Here is a 27445-nt window from a genome sequence, read left to right as displayed (position 1 = left end):
CAGAGTCCCAGCAGCACACCCCACCCCCCCAAATTTTAGCGTACCCCCCCCCCCCCTCCCCAGGTAGGAGTAGCACTAAAAATGCACAGACAAACGGTGAATGTGAGTACAAAACAATACAAAGAATGAAAAAAATGATTGACAACGTCATAAAAATGCATGTTTATTAACTGTGCAGCAAATATTGATAAGAGAATATGATATGTACAGTATGGAGAATAGCTAGTAAGGATGTGATAATTGTGAGTTGGTAACTGGCGCAGGCTTTTTGGAATAGATTAAGCACTTGGTGGTGTGATCTCCGTGGTATAAATTTGAGTTTATCTTTAAAAGATGTTGTAGTTGTCATTCCTCATAAAAATGATCTTTTTAATTACTTGAAAATTCCTGGTAAAACTTTGTATATGGGAATGTAGAAGGAGCAAATCCTTTCCAAAATTTAATTTGTTCCTGCACAAGATAAACCAAACAAGAAAATGAAAGGCTTATCGCTATACGAAATAAGAAGCCTCTTGACTTCAGAAAGAGATGGGAACCATTTACTTGTTTTTGTCATTCCTTGGAGGTAATGTGTGGACGGCCTATTCAAGACTGTAGTTCCTTTTTTTTGGTAATGAATGCTAGTTTGTAACTGTAATTAAAGTATCTGCACTGTGTCTGTGGTGTGTTGTCTTTGTCATTTGTCGTAGTGTTTAAGAAATAATAATAACATTAACATCTTTCAAATAGTTTGGTGGGAGTGATTGTAATTAATTTGTAATTTAGTCTATTCCTACATAATTGTAACTATGCAATGGTATTTTTTATGTGATTGTAAATATGAAATGAGTTTCAAAATGGCAAATATATGCAATAATACAATCATTATGCAAATGGTTAACAGTTTTTAAAGCATTCTCAATTAAAAAAATTAAAACTGTGCGTTGGGTGTTCGACTGGAAAAAAGCATGTGATATAAAATTCGGTGATATACCCTGGCGATATCAGAGACCTATAACAACCATGACCGCTGATGCCAATGAAACTGTGAATTGCGCGGCCTTTTACTATTAATTAAAGTTTGGGACTCGCCTGTTTTCTTTGACAATAGAACTATGTGGCTGCTCTACCTCAATAAAACCTCAGCAAATGTGATACATGTAGTATACATTTTCTACTAAAAGGTACTCAAAAGATTACTTATTTACAAAAAATTCAAGTTTCTTAGAAAGTTACAAAAATCCACAATACCCAGATGAATATCTACTCTCTTTGGCCATCTTAGTGGACAGTCTGGTGATGATTCAGTTTGAAATTGGTAGTTTCGGCATTTGCTACTTCCAGATGGTCACTACTTTCCGGTGGGTGTTGCTAATTGGTTATAATGGCCAGTTATGCTGTTCATGTATCTTCTGAAACATTATCAGTGACATAATTCATGTGGTCATCATAGTGTTCAAGCAGGACAGCCTCGCTGTTAAATTCTTTCTGGCAAATCCAGCAGCTATGTGAGTTAACTTCATTTGACTTGTGCTCCTGCAAAGATGATCCTGACCCCATTTTCCCTTCTCTCTCATTGTGTTTGCATCTGCTGGTCTTCCCGTCTGTATGCACCTTTTTATGCCTCGTAAGACTCCTTGCTTCACTATAACACTTGCCGCACTGTTTACACTGAAATGGCCCCACTTCTTTGTTTTGGTGGTTTATTTCATGTCTACGCAGTTTTCGTGTGCTAGTGAAACATTTCCCACACAGACTACATTCATGAAGCTTCTTTTCTGCGTGTAATTTCTCGTGCCTCTTAACACTGTATGATTCTGTAAAACCCTTGCCACACTGATTGCATTTAAACGGCCTCTCCTTTGTAACACTATGTATTTTTTGATGGCGACGAAGATGACTCGCATCGCCAAAACACTTGTTACACAGTTTGCAATGATATGGCTTGTACCCCATGTGGGATCTTTCATGGCGATGACAGTTTCCTGAAAAACTGAAACACTTCCCACAAAATTTACATTTATGTGGCTTCACTCCACTGTGTGTTCTTTCATGAAGCTGAAGATTAGCATTTTGACTGAAACACTTGTTGCACTCCTTACACTTGTAAGGCTTTTCTCCTGAGTGTGTTCTTGCATGTTTCTGAAAGGACTCCAGTTGTCTGAAACACTTGCCACAATCCTGGCACATGTATGGTCTTTCACCCGTGTGAATTCTGTTATGTCTTTTTAAACCCTGTGCTTGGGCAAACGATTTGCCACAAAGCTGGCAAGCATATGGTCTTTCCCCAGCGTGTGCTCTTTCATGTCGGCGAAGATTTTCCATTTGACTAAAACATTTACCACATTGCTTGCACTGAAATGGCTTTTCTCCTGTATGCTTCTTTTCATGTCGGCTAAGATGTGCATTGTGTTTAAAAATCTTGCCACATTGCTGGCATGTAAACAACTTTTTCTGTGTGTGTGTGTCTTCATGTTGAAAGGCTTCTCTTCCTTGAATGAAAGGTTGAGTGCAGTTTTGAGGCATTTTGTGATTCACTAAAAAAAAGTAAAATATCAATGAAAATCATTCATCATATATATCTAGTCTACATTTAACACATGTTTGCTCATGTACTCAATTTCATGCTAAGTATAAGCTTTATGAATTCTGTACCTATAAAAAATTGCACATATACGTATAAACAGGTCTTTGTAGCCCGCTCATGTACCCTGCATATTGACTTGTTTTCCCTGGATATGAGATTGCAGGGTATTCTGCTGACTGATGTTTCAATAGCGCTGCGCACAGATGACGTCACGAATTTGAGACCCCTACCGTGACTCAGACAAACAAACAGCTTCACTTGCCATTTCTGTGAGAGCGTAATGTGAAAATACGCCGCTCGCGAGTACTTCTGTTTGCTCTTTTACGGTTCTTACTGAAGACTACGGCGTTGCAAGCTCAAAATTTGCAAAGGATCCCGAAGATTATTATACTGTGGAACAACTGAGAAGGTGGTTTAAGTGTAGAGGCTTAAAACAGACAGAAAACACGAGGTGCTTTTGGGACGTGTGAGACCATTGTCTAAAATGCCACAGAATTTACTAACGGCCGAAGGACTCATAGCAGCCCCTGGCCAGAGCAACGCAGAAGAATTGCCTAACCATTCGATGGCATAATTAAAATACAGGAGGAAAATACTAAGCTCCCGCAACACAAACCTCACAGTTACAGAGCGGAGTGATAACAAAAACACAGCAATGAAACATATATTACTTTCTTCTAAAAAACACAGCCGTAATTAAAGCGGCCTTTAGCCCTCAATTGAACGCATTGTATAACTTTAAAAGAAGCTACAATGCTAGAGAAAGGATCAAGAGACAAATAATAAGAAACACAACATCTTGCCACAAAAGCAAATAACCGGGCCCGGCAATACAAAAGCTGCAAGATAACGATTATTTAAATACACAGTTCAAATCCTATCCATACAAAAAGAAAATGAGAGGCTATACTGTCACCAGACACACTGAAATGAGCCATACCAAGCCTGAACAAAATGCCACAAATGGCATAAGAACGACAGTCGCTTAACAGAAACAACAAGAGGTCATATACGTAGAATGACCTTTGAGGTCAAAATACAAAATATACGACACTTAAGCACATGGCTTTGTTCAGTGACTATCGCGCAAATAATCCAGCGCTAAAAGAAAATTTAAAGGGAGAGCTGCTCATTTCATGGAGAAAAGGGTGTTCTCTTAAAGACATACCCGTGAGGGCAAAACTTTTATTTAGGTTAAACCACGCACATGAGAGTCGTGCGGGCCTGTCAACCCCATTACCACCATAGGATTCGTCAAGTTCTTTAAGAGATTCAGGCCATTATTTTTTCTTGATACCTTGAATCCCTTTTGCACTCACCCCAACAGCAATGCTCAGTGCTTACCATTTTATGTCGAGTTTGGGAACAAACATCACATTTTAACAGATTTTCCAAACGTTTTGTCGGTAAAGAATAGCGAATACACGTATAGGTGGTTTTTACCTCACACATCGTCACGCAAGTGAAAAAATAAGTCAAGAAATTGATATGTTGTAGAAGAGCGATACATAAACAACATGTGAAAGCCACAGGGCTGTGCGATATCTCCTAATCGAGTTATTCGAGAAAATGTACCACCGCAATTACTGAGTTTAGTATGCAACGCTATGTTGGTGCCCCGTCTGATGGGCACCAACATGGCGGCTGGAAACCAGCAAAAACATCTGGAGTTTACCTCGGCTATTTCAAAGCCTTTCTTCTCTCTGCTGAACTTTCACACATTGACATTAACACTTCTATTACATGTTAGCTGATCAGACCTAAAAAAACACGAGGCGAATCGATGTTTTCATGTACGTGACATGTTTATAGCAGCAATCCTTCTGTCACGCACTGCGCAAAAATCTAAAATTCAAACTGCCCTATTTTCAAAACAAAGAATGCTATCCTGCTGAAAACAAGCAAGCTGATGGAAATTTAGATTTTCTTACATGTGATGAAGATAAAGACCCAAAATTGTGTTTAGTTATGAATTTCAGTTTTTTATGACGTCATGTGAAAACCAAGAATACTTCCTTTGACCGATTTGCAATGCTTGTCTGAGTCATGCGGGGGGTTCGATCTGACGTAATCTATTTTTAGAATCTGTGCGCAGCGCTATTTGTCAAGGGAACAAGTTGAGTGGATTAATACATTAAACCATCATGAATCACTTATGATCAGGCGAAAGTGAAAGAAATTCCACTCTGATTGTGACCTAAATAATGTTTATGACGCAGTCAGAGTGGGATTTCTTCCCCTTTTTCCTGATCATGGACTTAAGCACCCTTACTTCCTGAAATATACTGATATAAACATCCATAAGTCTGGTACATTTCTCTTTGGTGTAGAAGCCAAACTTCGCTGGTCTTGATTTGCTCATGTTAAAAAAGTTGCGATGGAAATAAGGTAAGCTTTACTGTCCTTTTCTATATGAAATATGTAAGATTGCAACTTCAGAAAGTTATATTACAGTAAGTCTGATCTTAAGTCTGATGTTCGTATATAAAGCATGGATCAAGAATGGTCGAATTTCCTTCACCAATTCCTGATATGAGCGAATCGGTTTAGTTGAAAAAATCTGGGTCTCTACACAACATTCAAATCGCTTGTAACATATAAGCTTACCTCTTACCTTCACTATTGAAGAAATCTTTTAGAACTGCACACTACTCGACTAACGATACTCGAACGACACCAAAGGATTGACGTATACTTCATGTTAAGGGACCATATAGTCCCCCGCTATGGAACGTCATGGTCGTTTCCGCTCCAAGGTACTGGAAACAACGTGTGTAAGTTTGTCGGCGGGACTGCACCCCCAAAGCCTCTGGAATCTTTTTGTTTCAAGGTAGATAACTGTGAATGGACTTTCTGTATTAAGCTGTTGCCCAACAATAATACTATACGTTTCAATCTCCAAGAGAGACTAGCTATACCATGGTTTGTTGAGCACCCTTCGATTCGGCCGGTTGTTCCGCCGCCTAGAGAAATTAAGACTTAAACTTAAGCTTACTGTAAGCTCGAAATATTTTAGCTGATTCATCCGCACTGAAAACTAAGAGACACCTATCATTAAAGGATTGTCATCAATACCATTTCAATAGATTTTTAGGTTTAGGGTCATTTTAGGTTTAGCTTATACATATATGTAGTACAGTAAACTTTAAGCTTATATGCTGCATCATTCAATTCCAGCAGACTGTCCGTACGCTCCCCCAACGCTCCCCCGGCCGACCCACGGTCATAAGGATATTTTGAAAACAAACCGGCAAATGCCCCACGGCCTGGACAAGTCGGTCGTTTCAAATTCTCCGCGGTACCTAACAAAAATAAGTTGATTTCTTTGTTCTTAATGGCTGGGCTAATGCCTGACCCCGGGGACAGAATTGGAATTGACTGATGCATAAATGGCTGAATGCTCACTGGTTTGTGCCTGAGGGGTAGCATGAGAGTGGTACATGTATAATAGTACTTACATAGAGTATGGGGCAGTGCAAAAAAGTCAGAAAAATGCCCCAAATTTGCCCAGTTTCAGCCTGCACTGTGAATTTTGTGCACTAGTTAAGTGTAATTTACTGCAGTTTAAGTAACTATGTATCCACATTTAATGCGTAAAATCTGCAGTGCGTACTAAAACTAGGCAAGTTTAGAGTGTTTTTCTGACTTTTTGGCCTAGAAGGTGATATATGCCCCTTTTGCAAAAAACCAATAAATAATTTATGGGTGATACAGTTAAATGCATGCACTTATTAATTTTTATCTTACAGGCCTGTAGCAAGGCTAAAACAACTGAGGGGGCTCAGCAAAATGGTTAAACAAAACTTCCCCCCCCCCCCCCCCCCCGTCACCTCCAAAAAACCAGCAGACTGATTAGGGAGTTTAAGATGTAACGAGAACATAACAAAAAAGTAGATTTAGTAAGTAAAACAATAACTTTGCACCTGCATCACACTTTTAGGTACATTTTTTTTGCTGTTTCTTTTACGTGGACTACCATGTGAAGTTTCCTAATTTCACGTTTGAAGGAGGACGTTAAGAAAAGACGACAAATTTTTCTTTCTCGTTTAACATTTGGCTTAAACCGGGCAGTAAGAATCTGACTGTGGGAGAATTTTTTCTCTGGCTCTTGAGAGGACATATTTGTGTCTCTTTCGACAACGCGCGAACACTAAATTGTTATACACTAAGTAGGTCTAAGGACATTTGTATTGCTATAACGAGCGGATGCCTTAGAAAACAAGTAGTTTATTTTAACAGCTTTTAGGGCTTAAGATTGGTTGATTTTGATCCATTTTGGTTCTTATTTCCGATTCACAAGGTAGGAGTACCTTTGTTGTTGTTGTTGTTGTTGTATAAAAAAACAAACTGTTAGCGAAGGAAACTGAAAGGTAGTAAACACATTTTTAAAGGGCTGTGATTTTGCAGCGTCAGAGTTTAAGACTGATTGCTGCACTTTAATTTGGTTTAATTATTTATTTTTTGGCAAAATGTTTTGTAGCTTCCAAAAATTCTGGGGGGCTCAAGCCCCCCCTGCCCCTCCCCCTGCTACGGGCCTGTCTTATCTAAAAGGTCGAGACGGCAGAAAACAAATCGTAATTTTTAAGAAGAAAAGGAGTGTTAGAGAGGAGTGGAGGAGTGGAGTGTTATATACATGTAGTCCTAACGGTTTTTCAAATATTCTGTAATTAACCAACGATGATGTTTGTAACATTGAAACATGTCTTGCAATTGAAGGGGTGTGTGGAAAAAAGCCCTAAGTGTCTTCTGATAAATTGCTAGATTCTCCTTCCAAATTGCCTGGTATTCACTTGTGAAACAAAACGAGAATTTGTCCTTACATCAAAAGTCACTTAGGGCCTTGTTCCACGCACGCCTTCGATTATTAAATTAAAAAATGTTGTAATCTTCTAAAAAAATACGTTTTATCTTATCTCCAAACAGGAGGAATCATGCTTAGATATTCTGTATTACTTCAGAGAAGAACACATGTGTCCAAGGCTCTTGGTTATTTTCTAAATATAAAAACAAAGGTTAGTTGCGTTGTATTATGGTTTAGTTTTAACCATTTGATCCCTTAAGCCTGTTATATTGAGCAAGCGTCATAACTCTACCAGGATGTACACTCCCTTGTTTGGTCTAAACATCCTAGACTTACCACTTGACAGGGTATGGTTGGCCCTGACGTCAGCTTTCATAAGGCAAAATCAAGAAAAAATAATTTATTGTTGCAGAGGAGTAAATTACAATGTAGGGTTTTATCCAAAAGTATCATTGGTGCCTTTTTGCCTTCAAATTGAAATTGGTCCAAATCGTCAACAACAAATTAGTTTTCCTTTTCAAAAGGAAAACTGCTTTAGTTGTTGACAACAAAATTAATGCAGCAGTTTTGTTATTGTCAACTCACTTTCTCCCATCTGTGAGTAAGTCATCGATTACCAAAGTCTACTTTTGCAGTAACCACCATTTTCTGCATGACGTACACATGCGCATTACAAGCAAGTTTCTAGGCTCCCTCAAAACATTCAGGTTTACCTTATCGAGTTAAACTTTTCGTGTGTGGAAACGCACTTCCAAACACAAATGGTTGTTGATTCAATTAAGTTGTTGATTTAAAATAGTCATTGATAGTTAACAAGTTGCTTCATCTGTGGAGGCCCTAAAGGACAGCCTTATTTAAGAATCACCTCCCTCTGCAAGCTTTCTTCAAATGCCACCCCCCTTCCCCACCCAACCCCTGGCTAATAATATTAATTTTCTGTTCAAGGTTGTTACCTACTGACTGTATTTGTTGTAATTGTTGCCTGCAGACAACCTATAGTGTCACTGGAATCAAGGCTCTCGCATCTGGAGATTGTTTAGAAATAGAATGGAAAGATGGCCACAAATCTAAGTATGTAAGGTGCAAAGTTACATACATGTACATGTAGAATTTAAAATCAAACTAACTTTTAGTTAGTGTTGCGTTATTCAGAACAGAGCAGAATAGAAAAGGTTGGGAGGTGAGGTGTGGGGGCTAGAACTTGGAGAAATATCAGTGATACCAAGAAGAGAGTGTTCCTTAGCATGTTGACCAGACTTAATGGAACTGTTGATTGGAAGATCATTTGTCAAAGCTAGTGAGCACAACATGTTTTTTTTTTTTTCATATAGACAAGAAACATTACTCCACATTGTGTGATTATACATGTACCTATAGTCAAATAACTGATAGGCAGTGTGACCCTTTAGGCAAAAGCCCGACAAAAAATGTTGGAGGTGTGGGGAGGGTGGGAGGGGCAGGGGTGGGTAGAAGGCAGAGTAGTAATACTCCTTGTAGCTTCATACTGGGCTTCCTGTGAAGGACTAGCATCCCAATCAGGGGGAGGGGAGGGGGATAGTAATACTCCCAGTTACTTCATGGTGGACATCATGTGATGGACTATCATCCCAACCAGGGAAGTAGTAATACTCCTAGTCACTTCACGTTGATTATCCCATGATGGACTATCGTTCCAACCAGGGTAGTATAGTAATACTCCAAGACACATCATGATGGACATCCTGTGATAGACTAGCATCCCACTTCTTGTTGGTTATCCTGTGATGGACTAGCAACCTATCAAGGGGGAAGTAGTTTACTCTTAGTCACTTTCCAATGCTCCTAATCACTTCTTGATGGGTGTACAGTGATTGACTAGTATCCCTATCTAATGCGTTAAGGAGCGGTATCACTGGGTGTCCTGTGATGGCCAAATATTTCATTTAGGGGCATTATAATACTCCTTGTCACTTCAGGCTGGTTATCCTGTGAGGGACTAAGCATTCCATCAAGGGGGGAGTAGTAATGATTGGAGCCATTTTATACTGGGTATCCCGTGATGGACTAAGCATTGCAGCTAAGGGTCGAAGTAGTAAGATCCAAGATCCAATGTTGAGTATCATGTGATGGATTAGCATCCTAACTGGACAGAGTAGTAATGCTTTGAGCTGCTTCATCAGTATACCTGTGATGGATAAGCATTCCATCCAGGGAAAATAGTAAAGCTCTGAGCTTTTTTTCTGCTAGGTATCCTGCAGTGATAGACTAAATCGTTTGCAGCTGGGGGGAAGTTGTAAAGATCCAAGCGGTTTCATGCTGGTTATATATCCTGTGATGGAATAGAATCCCAACTGGGGGGAGTAGTAATGCTTTGAGCTGTTTCATGCTGGGTATCCTGTGATGGATCAGCATTCTGTCCAGCGAGAGTGGTAAAGCTCTAAGCTGCTTCATGCTGGGTATCCTGTAATAGACTTCTATTCCATCCAGGACGTAATTTTTTCATGTCCGTTTTCAACTCGTTTTTGTTTCAGATTCCACAATGTTTGGTTGCGGTTTTCTTGCCAGTGTGAAAAGTGTAAGCAGGGGCATAGTGGCCAGAGAATTTTTGACATCTCATCTCTTCCAGATCAGATAACAATATCAGATTTTTCAGTTTCTAGTAAGTTTCCAGTCTGGGTACCTTCAGTTGTCAATGTTTTTAGTTGATATAGTATTATCCCCAAAATATATTTTAAATTGTTTCCCATCACCTGACCAAATATAATTTTTCAAATTAAAAGTAAAAACAATGTTTCTGATTTCATCATCTCCTTGCATTGAACATCTTGGTTGTTAAAGGTGATTGGAAAGGAAATATTTTATGGGGATGACCCCGAGATGACAAGCAGAGTTTTCTTTACGAATAAACTGGCAGGCTGACTGGTACTCGTGCAAACATTGAATACAGTCAGTCATGATTTATGATTATGTATGCAAAATAAATGGTTTACAAACGCCAGTCAGACTTCCAGTCTTTTTTTATATATAGTAAAATAAAAATGTCTGAAATGATTGCTATAGTAAGATTTCTTCCTTCCTTCCTTCCTTCCTTCCTTCCTTCCTTCCTTCCTTCCTTCCTTTCTTCCTTCCTTCCTTCCTTCCTTCCTTCCTTCCTTCCTTCCTTCCTTCCTTCCTTCCTTCCTTCCTTCCTTCCTTCCTTCCTTCCTTCCTTCCTTCCTTCCTTCCTTCCTTCCTTCCTCCCTCCCTCCCTTCCTTCTTTTCTCTCTTTTTTCCTTTCTTCCTTTCTTTCTAAGCTAGTTGAGAAATTCAAGTGTTTAAATAAGAATTGATTTGAATGTTACTACTTTGCCAAATTTTGTCTTCAGAAAATAACGAGGAGAATCGTCATTTGAACTTGGAGTTTGAAAATGACCACCAAGGAGCGATTGCCTTAAAATGGCTGAGAGAGAATTGTTACTCTGCAGCAGCAAGAGGACTTCAAAGTGAAAAGAGACTCACAAAACCACATTTAGGAGAGGTAAATTTATATGAAAATGAACAATTATTACCCACAACTCTGGAAACTACAGTTTCAAGACTTTTCTGCTGTTGATCATATGATTGCACTTGTTTTGTCATCTTTCTTTAAATGCAAAACCATAGCTATAAAGAATCTGTGTGTCATAGTTAGTTTCTAATTGAACCAGAATCAAACAGCTGCATAAAATAGCAACCAGCATCTAATTTCTCCTAAGTTTTATAATAAAACATCTAAGTGATGAGAGTAAACTAAATGACCTGACCAATGAAAACTAGGGGCCAGTTTTTTAAACAAAGTCTAACTTAAGCCGTGGCTTAAGACAATCAGTGGGCTTCCAAATCTGTTTACAGAAATACATGTTATAACATTAAGATTTAAATCTGGCGAGATGCAGATTAAAAACTGGGCAGCGATCTTTTGCCTATAGAGGGGCTACCTGCTGGAACAGACTTCCCAAAGACCTTAAAGAAGTAGTGAACTCTGGTACTTTTAAGAAGAGACTTGTAAATATGCTATTAACATAAAACTGATTTATCTTCATTTTCCTAGTAGTTAATTTCATTAGTTATTACATTTTATTCTTTCGCCTTATCTTGTAATTTTAATATATTGTGGCTGAAAAGCCCTGTAAAGGGAGCTTCAATAAATGTATGTATGTATGTATTTTATTTTAAGTAGATAAATAGTTTTCTAGTCTGGAATGAAAGCCTTCTTGCTATCGTCAACAGCAGCCAATGTTTAAATATGATTGGTGGCGAAATTGAAAACGGCTTAGAGCGTGGTTTTGTTAAACACCATCTAAACTATCTTTTAATAACTGACCTTAGGTGTTTCGATTATTAAACAAATTGTCGCAACTAGTTATTTATATATTATAATCAGAAAAATGCAGAGAACGGTAAGAGGAAAATGTATGTTAATCTAGCCAAATCAGCATGGAATGCCACAGACTCATCAAATGGTAGCTGGATTAAAGTGTATATGACAACATCTTTTATTATTTTGCTTGATCAAATGTTAAATTATGTTGTTCTCGTATATGTTGTGGTTCAATTTTATCCCTGGTTCAATTTTTATTTTCCTTTGTTTTGGGGTATGGCAATGTATGATAATGAGTTTAAAACAATGGGAAATAAAAATTAAACCAAGGATAAAATTGAACCACAACATATATATATGGAAATCAACAAAAAAATTTTTATCAATTTTTCTTTGCCGTGTTTGAGACACATAAAAGTGTCAAATTATACTTCCAGTTGTGTACAATACTGTGCAAGATGGGAGACTGGGGATAGTAGAGCTGTGACCTAGAGCTGTGACCTCAGCCTGTACCTAAAACAATCAAGAACACAAAATCAAGACCATCTTGGGTATTCAGCTTAATGATCAGTCACTGATCCTAGCTTTTGCTCCACCATACTTTTCGCACTATTTAGTACATGAAATCAGCTTTTAAAATTTGGATGAGGAAAAGAGTCATTTGTATAATATTGTATATGCTGGCACTGCAACCTTATAAAATTGTTTGTTGTGTTCTGTTTAAGTTTTAAATTATCGCTGTCTTCCCATTATACAGCACAGCCTGCCAGAAGTTGAGTATGGCGACATTATGGACTCCAGAGAAGGTCTGTGGAAGTAAGTAAACCTGATACCTGAATGTGAACGACATTGTGATCATGACATGTAAAACAATGGAAAGTAGTAAATACAGAATGATTGGCCATGTCGTACACAATTTACACACTTAAGCCAATTTTGAGCTTATTTTGTTTTCTATAGAATAATAGGGAGCTTAAGCAACGACGACAGTGACCACAACGACGTTGTTATTTATTTTTTTTATTTATTTATAAACTTCGCCAGAGGAGAAAAAACAACATGAAGAAACATCTGACAGGAGAGAACTCACAGAACGATAAGTTCCAATAACGAGACTCCTTGCATAAATGAAATTAAAGCATTGCCACAAAACAATAAGTTTAATGAGCAAAAACAATCGCTCTGCAAGTGCGTTTTACATTTTGGTACATTTCTTTGCCGTCCTCTGCAAAACAACAACATGAAATGACCAAATTCTAGGTTTTTTGGAGAACGTGAAGGCAGGACGGTGAATTTTTCATTTTCTTTCGTAACTTGAACGTTACTCCTACCAATTTGGTTCCTGGATAGTTCACGGTTTCTCTATTAGTTGAGCGAGTTGAAATAATCACGAAGTAGCACAAATGAAATAAAGTTATATTTTTCAGGTGACGTTTTCGTTGCCGTTGCCGTTGTTGCTGCTTTAAAGCTTCCTAATATATTGCCTAGACCAAGTTCTTTAATTTTTTGTTTTTGTTTTTTTCATTGCCTTGGCAACAGAATGCTATCCCAACTGAGTGATGACGGCGTATCACTGGTAAAAAATGTCCCAGTTGATGACGAGGAAAATGTTCTCAAGGTAAAGCAGCACCTCTATATCTGTGATGTTTTTGTGTGTGTGAAAGTCTTATTTAAGGACGGTGCCTACTATTGTTACTGCGCATACGTTCTGCGCATCGCAAGATACTCGGGTTTCCTATGGGTGGTGCATACTAATGCAGGAATATTTTTGCGCGGTTTAAAACTTTACGGAGAAGGCAGAACTTAGCAAATGCTTTTGTTATCTAAAAAGAAAATTGGGGGTAACCATGCATTTTTCAGAGATAATTAAGCTTCAATTTAGGAAAAAATCCCATACATTGCTTTATATTTTGGCGCTTTTTAGAGATATTATTACTCAGTTATCTCTGAAAAATGCGTGGTTACCCCCAATTTTCTTTTCGGATTCCAATAGGCCTTGCTAAGATCTACTTTTCCCGCATAGTCATAAACCGCACAAAAATACTTCGATATTAGTAGGCACCGTCCTTAATAGCTGGTTCAACTTTCATTCAAATAACAGTAGAGGAACAAATAAGTTCAACATACCTGTACCAAGTGTCTCAATGACAAATGTTACGGTATACAGTGTATGAGTTACATTCCTATAGATACTTTGTGCCTAAAACTTGCAATGACTTACCAGAAAAGATTAAATCAACTTCTGTTTTTGGAGATTTTAAAGGTTTAATTTACCTTAACTTTGTCCTTTAATAATTACACCTGTTGTAATTTTTGCTGACCTTTCATAACTTAATTAACTAACTAAAGGTTATTTGTATTATGTAAATGTATTTTGGTTAGTTAGCATTCAGAGATAACACCCATTGGTCTTGATCATGAGTTCCACGGGCTGTGCCTCCAAAACTACATCCCTGTTGCTGTTGCTGTTGAAGACTTCGAACTGACACATCTTTGGAACGCTTCCTCACACGAGGATGATTTGTTATTGTGCATTCTTCTTGTTAAGGTTTTTACTTTCATGTCAATACTTTAATATTTTTTTGTTTAGATGAAAATCTCTTGTTTTTGTTCACGTCTATTTGCTAGGTTGCAAGAAGAATAGGACCTCCACAGGAAACTATATATGGAATAGTAAGTCCCGTGTGATCTATTTTATGTATCGATAGTAACGTATTGTAAATGTCCTAAAGTGCAACTTGTTGTTAATAGGGTAGATGTTTCTCTTCAAGTAGAAAACAAGGGTTTGCTGAGTTTAGTAACAAATGACTGATCTCACAATGTCAGTCCATGACTGAAATAAGGACAGGGTCAAAAATTGATGTTTTTTCTCTTTTGCTTTTGCTAACCAATGAGACTTTATGATCACTCACCTATCATTTTTATCTTGTTAATGAAATTGGTGAGTTTTTTGAGTGGGCTTAGATGGCATGTTTAACAATTTGCTCATTCGCTCAAGTCTGCTGGCTGGTCTTTAAAGGTCATTCATTTTTCAGCTGAAGCCACATTTTTTACTCTTCAGTCACAGGTTTAGTAAGAACGCGACTTGTGACATGTGACACATGCATTGGTGATCCAAAACCAAAAGTTGACCCACGCTAACAAGATGTACCGGAGTATATGAAAACTAAACAAACAAACAAACGGCCTACTGAAGTGGTAGACATTTAGCTGATAAAATAATTATCTAAGACAGCAGAACAAGGTGCAGATTGAAAAATGCTCCCTAATACAACAACCCGATCCCATTTGGGAAATAACAATGAGAATGAATTAAATATTCAGTCTTTCGAATGTACATAACTGGCAATCAAAATAATGAAATAATTTGCCTTTCAATTGGAACATATATAAACCTCATGCAAACATTCCGAAGGGTTCGGGAGAAATCGAAAGTACTTATAGCAACCCTCGCCTGTTGTTGGGTAAACTGCAAAAGAGTCGTTTTTCCCTTGAAATGCATTGAGGGGGGACGGTGAATCATTGAACGCTCGCACGAGAAAGAAGGCGTGGATTCTAGCGTGCACGAGCCTCACACGTTCTAGAAGACCGCGCTAGTGAGTGCGATGGACCCGCAACGTAAAAGTACCGACTGTTTAATCTCTTACCCAGCTGGTTTGTGCAAGAAGTTTGAAGATCTGGGCATGAGAATAATGAGATTAACCGACTGTTTTGCAATAGGCCATTTCCGACTGCTTTGAGCCTCATTATGAGAGCGAGGCTAAGTGCAAAATCTATTATGAATATTAGTTCTGATTCATATGCAAACAAAACTAACTTTCATATGAAAAGTTTTGCACTTAGCCTTGCTTTCATAACGAGGTTCACAGCAACTAGGAAATGGCTTATTAAGCTGTTCGAGATCGCAAAAACTTTCTAAAGGTCATGTTACGCGGAACGATTTTTTACACAACGTGGTTGCGCTAAAAGTTGTTGTCGTGTAACATAAACAACAAGTCTCATGAACAGCGGTAAGCCTTGGTGTAGTCTGTGGTAAGCGAAAGAGGTAAAGAAAGGAAGGAAGGGAGGGGGAAGGAAAATAAGTGTTAGATTTTTCAGTTGGCAATCAAGGATTAAGCGTTTTGCGATGTCGTTTGTCAACAGCTCGTTGTAAGAAGCCCACACTACCCATTCGCAATTTGAAGACATCAAACCTACACTCTGAGCGTTTACAATAGCACCTTTATTGACCTTGAGCAAGTAGTTCACAAAGTGACAACTCTCTTGGAATGAGTTGGGTGTCAGCTCACTTTCCGCGGCAACAACTGACTCTTACACTAACTCTAACCCTAAGCCTGGCACCGAAGACTCTTTTAGGGCGGCGTAAGGCATTGCGCTTGGTTCGAGCAATCTCGGGGGTGGCGTCGTCCGAGGCTGTTTTCAGCCCAATCTTGCATTCTCGCCCAGCACCAGTAGTGTCTTGAGCCTTCAGATCCGTTTGAAGCTTTGTTACTAAGGCCGGTGTCATGATACCTACAGGAAACAGACAAACAGAACAATTAAAGGGGGAACAAGGAAGAAAGGATTCTCTTCCTTTTATCTCGAAGACAAAATTTGGCACAGTAGTAACATTGAGTGACTGACTTTAAGCCAAAAAAAAAAAGAAGACACATGAATTTAATTTCTCGAATAAATTTGAAAGAAAAAAAGAAAGAAAGAAAGAAAGAAAGAAAGAAAGAAAGAAAGAAAGACAAATGAGCGAAGGAAGGTGTAAAGTAGGACCACCTTTATTACTTCAGTCAATTGTGCGGCCTTCAAGGTAAACTATGTTCAGCAAGTGTTTCTAGTACAGCGCATGGCTTCAATTTGACAAGAAAATGTTAAGACTGAAATATAAGCGGTGTTTGAATATTCAACGCTCAACTTCAATAAAACCTGCGCTTATTCATAGATCGCAGAAATCCGCGCAGTTTCTACAAAAACGTAAGGCCGACATTAACGCCGTGAATAGAAAACCAGAGCAAACTATAATCGACATTTCTCGCCTTCACGCAATGAAGGATAACTAGGAAGAACTCATTAAATTTTACTGATTGTATGGGACTTGAAAGCAAATTACCCGGAAGCAGGTTTTTCAATTCCTGGATTGTCTGTGTGGCTTCGGAACATCTTACTGCCTTGAAGTAAAACAAGGCCTTCGAGTTAAACTTTCTTCCACTGCTATCTGTGGTCAGCTTATCGACCTCTTCTTTCTCGTACCCATGCCCCTCCAGATCTGCTTTGTCCAGCATGTTCTTCAATTCAGTTTTTGAGGCTGAAAAGTCTGTGTCATCAACGCTGATAGTAATTGAGTCCTCAACGCCGGCTTCTACAAAAGGAAAGGGAGAGAGAGAGAGAGAGTGAGAGGGAAAAAATAAACCAGGGTCAATGCCGGTGGCTAAGGGCAAAGTTAGACTTTCTTGAAGTTCGTTTTCGGCGCCTAAGTAAACTATGCGTCGAGTCAAATTTCCATATGCTTTGGCGATTAATTCTAAGGAAATAAACAGCATGACCACTTGAAATCTTCTTCTAAAGGCGTTTAGGGCATCAAAATCTGGGGATCGCCGTGGAACTTACCGATAACAGTGTAAAGAAGAAATACGCCCACGAATAGGGAGGTAAGGAAAGTCATCTTCTCTTCGGCGAACTTCTGACTGAATTCACAGTAATTCAAAACGGCTCCGCTACTGTCACTGTCTTCTCCAAGCCAAAATTGTTTGACGGAGAAGAACTCAAATGATGGCTATTTATTTCCTTTTCAGGGGAAGAGAAAGTCGATTTTGTGTCAATGAATCAATGCTAAAATTCGCTCGCGAAAAATTTCGAGCGCTCAGGTGATTTAAATTTTAACTTCCGTGAGCCTACTTCCTTATCGAATTACTTCCTCAACCGTTTACCTCCTTTATTTGCTTATCAACTAAGATGTGAATATTGATGACCGAGAGCATATCCGCGTATCCACTTTCAAATATACTTCAAAGGCTAATCAAAGGAAAATCAGTGATGTTTTTTGGAGTGAAAATCCACTTGTGCACATTAAAATGTACCTGGTAGTTGTCGGTAAACCAGTTATTTATTAGTTTTTCAAGGGTGAGCAAACCGTGGACCGGGCATCTAGCCTTTATTGCTTTTTTCAGGGGCTATAGCTCCGAAGACGCGGGGTATTCCTCACTTACTCCATCAGTGATTCATCGCCTGGCTACTATGCAAAGTGTTATAAATTCTACTCCCCCCTATTTTATTTAACTGCACAGAGGTAGTGGCCAACACGAAAGCCTTGCTCCTTTGGCCACTACGCACTTCTTCCGTAGAAAGTAAAATCATTCAATAAATTGCTCTGCATGTTTAATTTTTTCTTACTATAAAATATATTGTATTTCGTTCTAATAAGTGTGAATAAATTAAATTGAATTGAATTGAATCAAAGCAATTCCTGAAAGTTACTAAACATCTCCCATTCGATTGCGCGGTTATGAGCCAAATGAACAAATGGCAACGAATATCAGTAATTTTATGTTGTATCTAATGAGTTTACAGCGGCGCCAGGTATTGATACTTCGAAGAACTGGTGACGCGGATTCAATGTGCCATAATAATTATCACCAATTCACCAGTTTAGTGTGGAGAATTGTCCCAAAATTTGACAAACTTAAAAGAAAACATTTCGACAGTTGTGCTGATCTCCCCAAGTGCCTTTGACTTAAATAATGTGTAATTTTTAAGGAAATCGTGCGAAGTGGGGCTAGAGTTCAGTCCGTTTCGCAATTCTGTTTAATATAACAGTAGCTTTTGGTCATTGAAACGGTTATTTCAACTGAATTTTAGTTGGATCAATACTTCAATAATAATTACGGTATTAAAAAAAAAACGAAAGAGAAAACCAAGGTGCCTTCAGTCTAGCATGATAAGTATCACTAATGCACGAAGTGCGTACAAAGAATTGCCCAAAAATGGACAGACGCGAAAAGCAAACTTCGAAAATGTTCTCGCTTATCTTCAGAGCTTTTAGGCAACATTGGCATATTATTCAAATCTCACCTGTTTACATAAAATTGCTTGAAACACGACATCTACGAATAAAAAACAGAGAGAAAAGGACAGGAAACATTCTTAGACAAATGTTTTATTTACTGTGATTATGAGTGCAATTAATACAATTATGAGTACAATTAATACAGGTAAGCGATTTCTTAGTTTATGGAAAATTGTGTGAAACTAGGCGAGGCTGCTGGCATTTCAGAAAACCTTTCAATACTGAGGAGTACCATTCGGTCAGTAAAATGATTGTTGTGAAGTAAATCTATGATCAAATTGTAATTTTCTTCACCGTGGAGTTCCGAGAAGTTGTTGACAAACTCTGAAGCGGTAATTTAAGAAAGTAGATGAGTGAGGAAACGAAACTTGGGCCGAGTTATAAAAATCTGTAGCAGAACTTTTAATCAGGCCGATATTGACCCCGCGTTAGACCAACAGATAAAGAAACTGGAGGACAAATTGTAACGTGTAAATTGGCTCATGTGATGTAAACCTTCTCAGCGGTCGATAAGTCGGTACTTCTAAATTAGCCTTAATGCACCAGTTGCAAGTCAAGAATTGCCCAAAAACGGACGGACGCGAAAGAGAAAATTTCGAAATTTCCCCGCTGATGATCATGATGAGATGATGCCGCGTTAGGATAATATTCAAATACCCACTGTTTACATGAGATTGCTTCACATACAACAGCTACGAATAGACAAACACAAAGAAGGGACAAGAAACATTCCTATAGACCAACGTTTTATTCAGATAATGTGGGGTCAATTTTGCCTGAGTTAAGTTCCCCTAACAGCCTAATTGACTTTGGTATAATGTGTAAACTTTGAAGGAATTCGTGTGAACCGGGACGAGATTTCATTCGTTTCGCAAAATTTTTTAATAACAATAGCTTTAGTCAGAGAAACGATTTTTACTGAAATTTTAGTAAATCCACGATTAAATTGTAATTTACTCCACCGTGGAGTTCTGGGAAGTTGTTGAAAAACTCTGTGAGGTTCGCAACTCTTGCGGTAAATTGTGATCAAGAGTTAATTTGTCGTCTCTTTACGGAAAATCAATTAACCTTCCCAGAAGAATCATTTCATCGTTTTCAGTCAGTTGAATTCCCGTTTATTTGCTGTGATCGGTTTTTCTTTAGTCGCTTTATCATTTCTTTAGTCTGTTTCTTTTTTTTTTTTTTTTTTCACTTCATTGTAAGCTATGGATAAAAACGCTAATTTCTTGTACTTCCTGAAACTCCCAGATAAATTGGCACTTCGAAAGTACACGGCCTGTTACAATATTAAGAGGCCAAAACGGCCTTTCTATAGAAATTAGAGGTCATTACCGCTTCAATGGCAAAGTAACTAATTCTCCTTATCAGTTAGTTTCAGTTGAGGAGTTCTGTTATGTAGGCTCGGATCTCGTTTGGCGCGGTATCTGTTGAGTCTAACTTTTGCGGCCAAAACTGTTTACGTAAACAGACCACAAGCTTTCTATCAATTTTCAACTCATCCTTTGAGCTATCACAGTTCCCGAGGATTACGGGATCAACAATGACGAAACAATAACAAAAGTGACTAACAGAATTTGAACAAAGTTCAGTGAGTAGCGATTACATGTCAGGCCTGTAGCCAGCATTGAGGTGACCAAAGGAAGTTACATCAATACTTCAATAATAATTACGGTATTAAAAAAAAGACGTAAAAAGAAAACCAAGTTCCATTCAGTCTAGCATGATAAGTATCACTAATGCACAAGGTGCGTACAAAGGGGTGCCCAAAAATGGACAGACGCGAAAAGCAAACTTCGAAAATGTTCTCGCTAATCTTCAGAGCTTTTAGGCAGCATTGGCATATTATTCAAATCTCACCTGTTTACATAAGATTGCTTGAAACACGACATCTACGAATGAAAAACAGAGAGAAAAGGACAGGAAACATTCTTAGACAAACGTTTTATTTACTGTGATTATGAGAACAATTAATACAATTATGAGTACAATTAATACAGGTAAGCGATTTCGTAGTTTATGGAAAATTGTGTGAAACTAGGCGAGGCTGCTGGCATTTCAGAAAACCTTTCAATACTGAGGAGTACCATTCGGTCAGTAAAACGATTGTTATGAAGTAAATCTACGATCAAATTGTAATTTTCTTCACCGTGGAGTTCCGAGAAGTTGTTGAAAAACTCTGAAGCGGTAATTTAAGAAAGTAGATGAGTGAGCGGACGAAAATTGGGCCGAGTTATAAAAATCTGTGACAGTACTTTTAATCAGGCCGATATTGACCCCGCGTTAGACCAATAGATAAAGAAACTGGAAAACAAATTATAACGTGTAAATTGGCTCAAGCGATGTAAACCTTCTCATCGGTCGATAAGTCGGTACTTCTAAATTAGCCTTAATGCACCAGTTGCGAGTCAAGAGTTGCCCAAAAACGGATGGACGCGAAAGAAAATTTCGAAATTTCCCCGCTGATGTTCATGATGAGATCATGCCGCGTTAGGATAATATTCAAATATCTACTGTTTACATGAGATTGCTTCACACACGACAGCTACGAATAGACAAACACAAAGAAGGGACAAGAAACATTCCTACAGACCAACGTTTTATTCAGATAAATTGTAATTTACTCCACCGTGGAGTTCTGGGAAGTTGTTGAAAAACTCTCCGAGGTTCGCAGCTATTGCGGTAAAATGTGATCAAGAGTCAATTTGTCGTCTCTTTACGGAAAATCAATTAACCTTCCCGGAAGAATCATTTCATCGCTTTCAGTCATTTGAATTCTAGTTTATTTGCTGTGATCGGTTTTTCTTTGGTCGCTTTATCATTTTCTTTAGTTTTTTTTCAGTTCATTGTAAGCTAGGGATAAAACGATAATTTCTTCTATTTCCTTAACCTCCCAGATAAATTGGCACTTCGAAAGTACACGGCCTATTACAATATTAAGAGGCCAAAACGGCCTCTCTAGTAGTTCGAGGGCATGAACGCTTGCTCGCCAAACTAACTACGATCAGCCATTTCAATTCTCCTTATCAGTTAGTTTCAGTTGAGTTCTGTTATGTAGGCTCGGATCTCCTTTGGCTCGGTTTCTGTTGAGTCTAACTTTTGCGGCCAAAACTGTTTACATAAACGGATGAAAGTTAGAGAGCGACCACAAGTTTTTTGTTAATTTCCAAACCATCCTTTGAGCTATCACAGTTCCCGTGGATTACGGGATCAACAATGACGGAACAATAACAAAAGTGAGAAACAGAATTTGAACCAAAGTTCAGTGAGTAGCGATTACATGTCAGGCCTGTAGCCAGCATTGAGGTTACACCAAAGGAAGTTGCATCAATACTATAATAATAATTACGGCTTTCAAAAAAAAAAAAAAACGAAAAAGAAAACCAGTTTGCATTCAGTCTAGCATGATAAGTGTCACTAATGCACGAGGTGCGTACAAAGAGTTGCCCAAAAATGAACAGACGCGAAAAGCAAAATAAGAAAATGTCCCGCGTTGGGATAATATTGAAATATCGCCTGTTTACATAAGATTGCTTCAAACACGACATCTACAGATGGAAAACACAGAAAAAAGAACAGGGAACATTCTTAGACAAACGTTTTATTCACTGTGATTAAGAGTTCAATTAGTACAGTTAAGCCATTTCGTACTGTATAGAAAATTGTGCGAAACTAGGCGAGGTTGCAGGGATTTCAGAAAAGCTTTTAATACTGAGCAGTAACATTCGGTCAGTAAAACGGTTATTATGAACTAAATCTACGATCAAATTGTAATTTTCTTCACCGTGGAGTTCCGAGAAGTTGTTGAAAAACTCTGAAGCGGTAATTTAAGAAAGTAGATGAGTGAGGAAACGAAAATTGGGCCGAGTTATAAAAATCTGTAGCAGTACTTTTAATCAGGCCGATATTGACCCCGCGTTAGACCAACAGATAAAGAAACAGGAAGACAAATTGTAACGTTTAAATTGGCTCATGCGATGTAAACCTTCTCATCGGTCGATAAGTCAGTACGTTTAAATTAGCCTAAATGTACCAGTTGCAAGTCAAGAGTTGGCCAAAAACGGACCGACGCAAAGGAGAAAATTTCGAAATTTCCCCGTTGATCCTCACGATGAGATAATGCCGCGTTAGGATAATATTCAAATATCCACTGTTTACTTGAGATTGCTTCACACACCACAGCTACGAATAGATCGACAAACACAAAGAAGGGACAAGAATCATTCCTACAGACCAACGTTTTATCCAGATAATGTGGGGTCAATTTTGCTTGAGTTAAGATCCCCCGGGTGACTTTTGGCATATTGTGTAAACTTTCAAGGAAATCGTTCGAATCTGGGCGAGATTAAGTCGTTTCGCAAATTTTTTAATAACTTACAATAGCTTTCGTCAGAGAAACGATTTTTACTGAAATTTTAGTAAATCCACGATTAAATTGTAATTTACTTCGCCGTGGAGTTCTGGGAAGTTGTTGAAAAACTCTGCGAGGTTTGCAGCTCTTGCGGTAAATTGTGATCAAGAGTAAATTTGTCGTCTCTTTACGGAAAATCAATTAACCTTCCCGGAAGAATCATTTCATCGTTTTCAGTCATTTGAATTCCAGTTTATTTGCTGTGCTCGGTTTTTCGTTAGTCGCTTTATCATTTTCCTTAGTTTTTTTTTTTCAGTTCATTGTAAGCTAGGGATAAAACGATAGTTTCTTCTATTTCCTTAACCTCTCAGGTAAATTGGCACTTCGAAAGTACACGGCCTATTACAATATTAAGAGGCCAAAACGGCCTCTCTAGTGGTTCGTGGGCATGAACGCTTGCTCGCCAAACTAACTACGATCAGCCATTTCAATTCTCCTTATCAGTTAGTTTCAGTTGAGTTCTGTTATGTAGGCTCGGATCTCCTTTGGCTCGGTTTCTGTTGAGTCTAACTTTTGCGGCCAAAACTGTTTACATAAACGGATGAAAGTTAGAGAGCGACCACAAGTTTTTTGTCAATTTTCAACTCATCCTTTGAGCTATCACAGTTCCCGTGGATTACGGGATCAACAATGACGGAGCAATAACAAAAGTGAGAAACAGAGTTTGAACAAAGTTCAGTGAGTAGCGATTACATGTCAGGCCTGTAGCCAGCATTGAGGTTACACCAAAGGAAGTTGCATCAATACTTCAATAATAATTACGGTAAAAAAAAAAAAAAAGAAAAAGAAAACCAAGTTGCATTCAGTGTAGCATGATACTGAAGTATCAGTAATGCACGAGGTTCGTAGCAAGAGGTGCCCAAAAAAAGACAGACGCGAAAAGCAAAATAAGAAAATGTCCTCGCTAATCTTCACAGCATTCTGCGTTGGGATAATATTCAAGTATGGTCTGTTTACATAAGATTGCTTGAAACACGTCATCTACGATCAAATTGTAATTTCTTCACCGTGAAGTTCCAAGAAGTTGTGGAAAAACTCTGAAGCGCTAATTGAGAAAGTAGATGAGTTAGCAAACGAAAATTGGGCCGAAGGACTGAAAGCAATAAGTTATTCTTTCGGAAGGGTCACAGTGATTTGCTCAAGGAAAGTAACTACCAGCAACATCTACCATGAAGCAGTTCAAGTATTTCCATTTGTTTTGGGTTCCCGCCTTTTGCATTTTTTTTTTCCATTTAATGACACAGGCATACTCGGAAAAATGAAATCCTAGTTCTTCCATTGGGAGTCAAACGGATGACCTCCCGATTACCTTATAAAAGGAAATTAACGTTTTTGTTAATTAAGGTATTCGAAATTAACGCAACTTAAGGTAACGCGAATTGAAGGAAAAATTACCTCCCAATAAAGGAAATTAACGCGAAAGAGGTGGTAAAATTTCCAAATGAGGGAAATTAACGCGACTTACACAAAGAAACAGAATTTGTTGAGACAACAGGGACAAATTTATTTTAACACTAAGTGTAAAAATGTAAAAATCCGAAATACAAACAATGTTCGTGCCACTTCGAGCGTCCTTCACAGTGTTCATGAAACAGGCGGATCTCCACCCTGGAAAACCAATGTTTTTTCCTTTCTGGAGTATATCGAGAATTTAAGGCGAAAATAATGGAAATTAAGGTCGTGGAAATTAACGCGCCACTTAATTAATGACGCGGAAATTAACGTTAACAAAACTTAAAGCGAATTTTTAAAATTCACGTAAATTTCACGAAGCGTTAATTTTCTATAATAAAGCACTACTTTGGATGCTCTTTCACTGGGCTACAGGAGACTCGTGGGAGTTAGGTAATAAGATCACTGTTTAGCGGTCAGTGGCTTCAGTAGCTTGCCATTGAGGTAACTATGCCAGTTACCTTGGTCAAATTGTCGAATTTTCAAGATATGCAAAGCATTTGGGATTAAGCTAAGTGATCTTTAAGTGAAAATGGATTCTCAACAAATAGTTCTGAACGCCTGTGAAGGGAGACTCTCTGAACGCGTGTAAAGGGCGGCTCTTTGTGTCGGAACGAGTGGTATAAATTTTTTCTCCAGACGTGAGCAGTTGCACTGTTTCCAAGACGTTTCCTCCTCATTTGCGAGGGCTTTACAACAATTTAAAATTACCAAATGTGTGGGCTATAACAGGTGAGAATGCGAGAAAATACACTGACTGAAAGTCATCAGGAAGATTAGTGCTGTGTTAGTAACTGTACACTCGACAATTGTCACGAAAAGATCGACACAAGCAGTGGTTTGCAATTAGACTCAGTAAAATTCGACTATCTTTCGTTTTATTTGAATGTTTGACACAAACGCAAAAGTACTTTTGTCGCGAAACAAATCTGCATATAGCTGTGAAATTGTGTAAACAGTCCTGACATATATATGACAGTGTTCACGTTCTTATGCAGTCACGCTACGCCCCGCCGACTCTCACGACTAAACACGGCACAAGTTGAATAGTCGTTTCTCTTTTCTTTTTCTTTTCTTTGTTTCTAAATGGCCATTAGTTAGAAGACAAACCTGATGCGGATTATTTGCGCCAGAAGACGATTTAGGCGAAGAATTCGTGATTCGGGAATTTCCCTATAAACTCGTCTAGCGCTAGCAGACTGATTATAAAGCGCACAGAAAAAAAATTGTCACCTCCTTGTTCTATCAACAGGAATGGTCCTTTTGAATTACTAGACCTTGATTAACGGACTATGTTATCGGCATTATAACTGATGATCGCCGAAACTACTGTGATTTGGAAGAAGACATTTTGAACTCTATGACATGACATTATTCAACATTCGCATGTGCTACAACTCAAAGTTATCTCAATTCTCCATTTCGTTTGTTTTTTGTTGTTGTAATTGTTGTTCTAACCTCATAAGTTTGTAGTTTTCGTACTCTAGCCCAATAAAGTTGTAATAAAAACACACATCTGGCCTAGAGTTTCCTTGGTGATCTCTTCGATACACCTTTTAAAAGTTAACAAATTTTATGAAAATGGCGCTTAATCAAGTTGAGCTTTCCCGCATTCCAGAACACGAGTAAATTTGTTTTATTGAGCCAGACCATAAAATCAAAGAGGGGAGAAAATATCCAAGTCTTTTCTAACACCTATTGTACACACTGGAACATTGATACACCGGCATATTGGCACGTTGGAACATCACCGACACTGGAACATTGATACGCCACAATATTGGCACGTTGGAAGACTGGATAACCAGAACACGGAACGGAACATAAAAATTGTAAAGTAGTTCCACGCTAGATGCTACGACACAAAAATAAAGTGTTCATTTCATTTCATTTCATTTCATTTCATTTCATTTCACACAGAACATTGATACGCAGGAATGTTGGAACATTGGAACACAGAATATTGGCACATTGGAACACCAGAACACTGGAATATTGGAACACTGGAACATTGATACACCGGAATTTTCGAACACTGGAACATTGATACACAGAAACATTGGAACACAGAACATTAATACACTGGAATATTGGAACACAGAACATTGATACACTGGAATATTGGAACACTGGAACATTGATACGCAGGAACACAGAACATTGGAACACAGAACATTGATACACTGGAATATCAGAACACTGGAACATTGATACGCAGGAACACAGAACATTGGAACACAGAACATTGATACACTGGAATATCAGAACACTGGAACATTGATATGCAGGAACATTGGAACATTGGAACATTGATACACTGGAATATTGGAAGACTGGAACATTGACACACAGCAACATTGGAACACAGAACATTGATACACCGGAATATTGGAACGCTGGAACATTGATACGCAGGAACATTGGAACAATGATACACCGGAATATTGGAACACTGGAACATTGATACACAGGAACATTGGAACATTGGAACACAGAACATTGATACACCGGAATATTGGAACACTGGAACACTGGAACATTGATATGTAGGAACATTGGAACATTGTTACACTGGAATATTGGAACACTGGAACATTGATACACAGGAACATTGGAACATTGAAACACACAACATTGATACACCGGAATATTGGAACACTGGAACATTGATACGCAGGAACACAGAACATTGGAACACAGAACATTGATACACTAGAATATCAGAACACTGGAACATTGATACACCGGAATATTGGAACACTGGAACACTGGAACATTGATATGTAGGAACATTGGAACATTGTTACACTGGAATATTGGAACACTGGAACATTGATACACAGGAACAT

The 27445-nt window shown here is 38.3% G+C and overlaps 3 protein-coding genes across 4 annotated transcripts in view; 1 reads left to right on the top strand and 2 right to left on the bottom strand.

The window, feature by feature from the left end:
- Positions 1-147: 147 nt before the first annotated feature.
- On the bottom strand, positions 148-5319 carry LOC146472158 (uncharacterized). Of its 2 annotated transcripts, none has more exons than XM_085119874.1 (2): positions 5181-5319; positions 148-2516 (listed from the first exon to the last, which is right to left on the bottom strand). In XM_085119874.1, exon 2 carries the CDS (start codon positions 2503-2505, stop codon positions 1381-1383), a length of 1125 nt encoding a protein of 374 aa, XP_084976000.1. In that variant the 5' UTR covers positions 2506-2516; positions 5181-5319; the 3' UTR covers positions 148-1380. The 2 variants fall into 2 exon arrangements, with proteins under 2 accessions (XP_084976000.1, XP_084976001.1); XM_085119875.1 differs by having other exon boundaries at positions 5174-5238.
- The window catches only part of LOC146472156 (uncharacterized), a 30913-nt gene continuing 8773 nt past the window's right edge, over positions 5306-27445 (top strand). The window contains exons 1-8 of the mRNA XM_085119872.1: positions 5306-5396; positions 7490-7578; positions 8356-8438; positions 9878-10005; positions 10712-10863; positions 12443-12501; positions 13225-13303; positions 14314-14358. Of these exons, the coding sequence (XP_084975998.1) occupies positions 7498-7578; positions 8356-8438; positions 9878-10005; positions 10712-10863; positions 12443-12501; positions 13225-13303; positions 14314-14358 (627 nt within the window). The 5' untranslated portion in view covers positions 5306-5396; positions 7490-7497. The remainder of the gene's footprint in view (positions 5397-7489; positions 7579-8355; positions 8439-9877; positions 10006-10711; positions 10864-12442; positions 12502-13224; positions 13304-14313; positions 14359-27445) is intronic.
- Positions 15887-17441, bottom strand: LOC146472157 (uncharacterized). Its single transcript, XM_085119887.1, has 3 exons — positions 17281-17441; positions 16784-17032; positions 15887-16197 (listed from the first exon to the last, which is right to left on the bottom strand). The coding sequence occupies exons 1-3, from the start codon at positions 17333-17335 to the stop codon at positions 15971-15973; spliced, it is 531 nt and encodes a 176-aa protein (XP_084976013.1). The 5' UTR covers positions 17336-17441; the 3' UTR covers positions 15887-15970.

This window comes from Pavona decussata, unplaced genomic scaffold, assembly GCF_977016875.1.
Source record: "Pavona decussata unplaced genomic scaffold, jaPavDecu1.1 SCAFFOLD_101, whole genome shotgun sequence".
NCBI lineage: Eukaryota > Metazoa > Cnidaria > Anthozoa > Scleractinia > Agariciidae > Pavona > Pavona decussata.
This window is presented reverse-complemented; position numbering and strand designations above follow the sequence as displayed.

What these genes read in the sequence shown, in the direction of transcription:
- LOC146472157 (XM_085119887.1), bottom strand. Translation starts at nt 17,335, where the DNA reads ATGACTTTCCTTACCTCCCTATTCGTGGGCGTATTTCTTCTTTACACT. An exon ending in TCTTCTTTACACTGTTATCG is followed by an intron (nt 17,033 to 17,280) that starts GTAAGTTCCACG and finishes TTCCTTTTGTAG; the next exon opens with AAGCCGGCGTTGAGGACTCA. An exon ending in ATTGAAAAACCTGCTTCCGG is followed by an intron (nt 16,198 to 16,783) that starts GTAATTTGCTTT and finishes TGTTTCCTGTAG; the next exon opens with GTATCATGACACCGGCCTTA.
- LOC146472158 (XM_085119874.1), bottom strand. Translation starts at nt 2,505, where the DNA reads ATGCCTCAAAACTGCACTCAACCTTTCATTCAAGGAAGAGAAGCCTTT.